This window comes from Austrofundulus limnaeus, unplaced genomic scaffold, assembly GCF_001266775.1.
Source record: "Austrofundulus limnaeus strain Quisiro unplaced genomic scaffold, Austrofundulus_limnaeus-1.0 Scaffold919, whole genome shotgun sequence".
NCBI classification, from domain to species: domain Eukaryota; kingdom Metazoa; phylum Chordata; class Actinopteri; order Cyprinodontiformes; family Rivulidae; genus Austrofundulus; species Austrofundulus limnaeus.
The window spans coordinates 86809-91362 of record NW_013953321.1 but is presented as its reverse complement, the minus strand read 5'-3'; the positions used below and the strand labels follow the sequence as shown (position 1 = coordinate 91362).

General features: G+C 43.8%; 1 protein-coding gene across 1 annotated transcript in view; it reads left to right on the top strand.

Moving 5' to 3' along the window:
- si:ch211-132p1.2 (proteinase-activated receptor 4) overlaps positions 1 to 3210 on the top strand; it is a 4318-nt gene extending 1108 nt beyond the window's left edge. The window contains exon 2 of the mRNA XM_014029556.1: positions 1513 to 3210. Coding sequence (XP_013885010.1) covers positions 1513 to 2603 — 1091 coding nt within the window. The 3' untranslated portion in view covers positions 2604 to 3210. The remainder of the gene's footprint in view (positions 1 to 1512) is intronic.
- Positions 3211 to 4554: the final 1344 nt, after the last annotated feature.

The window sequence follows — 4554 nt, the reverse complement described above, 5'->3', positions numbered from 1 at the left end:
TTTTTTTTTTTTTTTTTTTTTTTTTTACCTGTGGTTTTTGTTTTCAGTCCTTCAAGATTAAAATAACTCTGCAGAACATCATTAAAACCAGAACCTACAAACAACTAAAAAAAAGGTTTAAAGTTTCCACAGGTCCTCAAACTAGTGTCTGTTATGGTTTATGTGGGACTTATCAGAATCCAAAAACACAAAGAGCAGAAACTACAACATATTTCAAATTAAAAGTGACAAACTACCTGATGTGGTCTCTGCAGGTCTACAGACTGATGAATGTTCTGGTTTCTACAGGTCTTTAGACTGATGAATGTTCTGGTTTCTGCAGGTCTACAGACTGATGGATGTTCTGGTCTCTGCAGGTCTACAGATTGATAGATGTTCTGGTCCTCGCAGGTCTACAGACTAGTAAATGTTCTGGTCTCTGCAGGTCTATAGACTGATAGATGTTCTGGTCCTCGCAGGTCTACAGACTGGTAAATGTTCTGGTCTCTGCAGGTCTATAGACTAATGAATGTTCTGGTCTCTGTAGGTCTACAGACTGATGAATGTTCTGGTCTCTGCAGGTCTATAGACTGATAGATGTTCTGGTCTCTGCAGGTCTACAGACTGATAGATGTTTTGGTCCTCGCAGGTCTACAGACTGGTAAATGTTCTGATCTCTGCAGGTCTATAGACTAATGAATGTTCTGGTCTTTGCAGGTCTATAGACTGATGAATGTTCTGGTCTCTGCAGGTCTATAGACTGATGAATGTTCTGATCTCTGCAGGTCTATAGACTGATGAATGTTCTGGTCTCTGCAGGTCTATAGACTGATGAATGTTCTGGTCTCTGCAGGTCTATAGACTGATGAATGTTCTGGTCTCTGCAGGTCTATAGACTAATGAATGTTCTGGTCTTTGCAGGTCTATAGACTGATGAATGTTCTGGTCTCTGCAGGTCTATAGACAGATGAATGTTCTGGTCTCTGCAGGTCTACAGACTGATGAATGTTCTGGTCTCTGCAGGTCTATAGACTAATGAATGTTCTGGTCTTTGCAGGTCTATAGACTGATAGATGTTCTGGTCTCTGCAGGTCTACAGACTGATGAATGTTCTGGTTTCTGCAGGTCTACAGACTGATGAATGTTCGGGTTTCTGCAGGTCTATAGACTGATGAATGTTCTGGTTTCTGCAGGTCTACAGACTGATGAATGTTCTGGTTTCTGCAGGTCTATAGACTGATGAATGTTCTGGTTTCTGCAGGTCTATAGACTGATAGATGTTCTGGTCTCTGCAGGTCTACAGACTGATGAATGTTCTGGTTTCTGCAGGTCTATAGACTGATGAATGTTCTGGTTTCTGCAGGTCTATAGACTGATGGATGTTCTGGTCTCTGTAGGTCTATGGACTGATGAATGTTCTGGTCTCTGCAGGTCTCTAGACTGATGCATGTTCTGGTTTCTGCAGGTCTACAGACTGATGAATGTTCTGGTCTCTGCAGGTCTCTAGACTGATGAATGTTCTGGTTTCTGCAGGTCTACGAAGCTTCCGGCTGGTAACATACTGTAATGTCACCACTCTAAAGGAGAAGCAGCTGAAGGAGATCCAGGCACCATCCACCAACCTTTACCCAGCGGTTCTGTACCTCCTGGCCTTCTGCGTGGGCTTACCCTCCAACCTGCTGGCTCTTTGGGTTCTTGTGTTCCGGACCAAACATCTGCCATCCACCGTGCTGCTCATCAACCTGACCTTGGTAGATCTTCTGCTGCTGATGGTTCTGCCGTTTCGTATCATCTACCACCTTCGAGGGAACAACTGGGAGTTGGGGGAATCTTTCTGCCGTTTAGTCACGGCCATTTTTTACGGTAATATGTACRGCTCAATCTGGTGTCTGGCCATGGTGGCTTTGGACCGGTACCTGGCTTTGGTTCACCCTTTCAAAGCCATGTCTCTGCGCAGCTGGAACGTTTCTGTATGTTTGAGTGGAATGGTATGGGTGGTGATGCTGGGTGCCATGTTGCCCCTGCTGGTGTCCCAGCAGACCTACAAGTTGATGGAGTTGAACATCACCACCTGTCACGACGCACTGCCTGAGAAAATCCAGGATAACTACTTCCTGCCGTACTTCAGCACTCTGTTTGCGCTCTGCTTCCTGCTGCCCTTCGTCATTGTGGTGTTCTGCCACAGTGCCGTGCTGCGAACCCTGCTGGTCGAAGGGAAGCAGTACACTCACGCCATCGGGGTGACGGTGCTAGTGTTGGTGGTCTTCATCGTGTGTCTGCTGCCCAGTAATGTCCTCCTTCTGCTAACCTACACCGAAGGCTGGATGGACGGATTCGGCGAGGACCTCTACGTCCCCTACATGATTAGCTTAGCGTTTAGCACGTGGAACAGCTGCATCGATCCCTTCATCTTCTACTTCGTGTCCTCGGAGTTCAGGCAGAAGGCCAGGGGCGCACTGTGTCGCTGCAGCCGATGGGAAAGCCGATCCTGTTCTCAAGGGAACATGTCCTCAYCCTCAGCCAAGAGGTCAAAGGTCACCCTGCTGTCCGTAACCAACAGACAGCACACGTCTGAGACGGCTTTTCCATGCCAACGAGACAAAGGGATGTCACATGACTGCTGACACGGGTTAGTTCTGATTCCATCATGTCCGCCCATCTATCTGTTTTCTTTTCCTGCTTTTTCAGGTTTCAAAGCCACTGTATGAGACGGGGGAAACCTGGACAGGTCTCCAGGGACAAGTGAGACAAACCACACCAAGGGACAATTTAGAGTTACCAATGTTTGTTTTCAGTCTGTGGGAAAAAACCGAAGTACACCACTGAGCCACCCGGTCAGCTGATGTCAGACGTCTAATATTTATTTTCATGATTTGGTTAACTTTTAGACATTTAAAATGCTTGGTATCATTTGTACTTTATCTGCAAAATGTCTTTGTATAAACATTTTACCTTTGTTTTTGTGAGGGGAAATTTCAGGAATCTGCAGGAAGTTCTTTATCTGGTGAGAAAAGGAAGTGGCTGAGATGACTTCCTGGTTGTCACTCATCACACTCAGATTTTCCTTTTTATTTTAACCAACATCAACAGATAAGGAACTTTTTGAGACCATTTTTATTTTTTTAAACTTGTTCTGTCTGTTGCTGTAACCAGTTTCCTTTTTTCATTAATTAATAATTTTTTTCACGTTCTTTAAATTTAATTAATAAAAGCCACCATGCACTGCCTCAAGACAAATTTATAAATTATATTTATCGATTTAAATGTATATTTCAGGCGTTAAGCTGCTAAATCAATATAATTCTGTTACGTTTGCAGTTTTGGTTGTGGTTTCACTGAAAATATTCCAGGGAAGTGGACTGAGCAGCTGTTGTTACAGGGTGTTTTTTCTGTCCTKTTATGGATGTTGGGAAGTGTTTTTCTTTTGCTGCACCAAATTATTATCTATGGAAGCCCATTTACGCCGCCCTGATAAAAAATAAATAAAACTTGTATCTCATAATTATGACTTAGCTATCTCGATAGCTAAGTCATAATTATGAGATACAAGTTTTATTTATTTTTTTATCAGGGTGGCGGAAATGGGCTTCCATATTTTCCTACAAATTCAGGTTGGAGAAGAGGAATTTTTATCCAGCTAACCATCTGTAAGTTAGAAAAATCACCATGTTAAATCAGATAAAGAACTATAAAGAGCCACATGATCACAGCTTGTATGGTTTTTTATTTCATGTTGGGGCATCCTGGGCTAAGAACCCAATATAGCTGAGAAAAGCGCCAAAATTAAGACTATTGTGCAACCAGCTGTTGCTACATCTTTGTTGAGCTTGTTTCTATTCCATAAACCAGCTGATCTGATTAATGATAGGCTGACACCGAGTCTGACACTGACAAAAGACCAGCTTATCCGTGCTAATCGCTAGCCTCTATGCTGCTAACACCAGCTTGTCTGTGCTAGCCTCTCCAATGCTAACACTAGCTTATCCATGCTAGTCGCTAGCCTTTCGGATAACGCCAGCTTATCCATGCTAATTGCTAGCCTCTATGCTGCTAACGCCAACTTATATTGTACATGCCAGTCACTAGCTTCTACTATGCTAACACCAGCTTATCCATGCTAGTTGCTAGCCTCTCCGATGCTAACACCAGTTTATCCATGCTAGTTGCTAGCCTTTCCAATGCTAACACTAGCTTATCCATGCTAGTCACGAGCCTCTCTGATGCTAACACCAGCTTATCCATGCTAGTTGCTAGCCTCTCCGATGCTAACACCAGTTTATCCATGCTAGTTGCTAGCCTTTCCAATGCTAACACTAGCTTATCCATGCTAGTCGCTAGCCTCTCTGATGCTAACACCAGCTTATCCATGCTAGTTGCTAGCCTCTCCGATGCTAACACCAGTTTATCCATGCTAGTTGCTAGCCTTTCCAATGCTAACGTCAGCTTATCCATGCTAGTCGCTAGCCTCTCTGATGCTAACACCAGCTTATCCATGCTAGTTTCTAGCCTCTTCGATGCTAACCCCAGTTTATCCATGCTAGTTGCTAGCCTTTCCAATGCTAACGTCAGCTTATC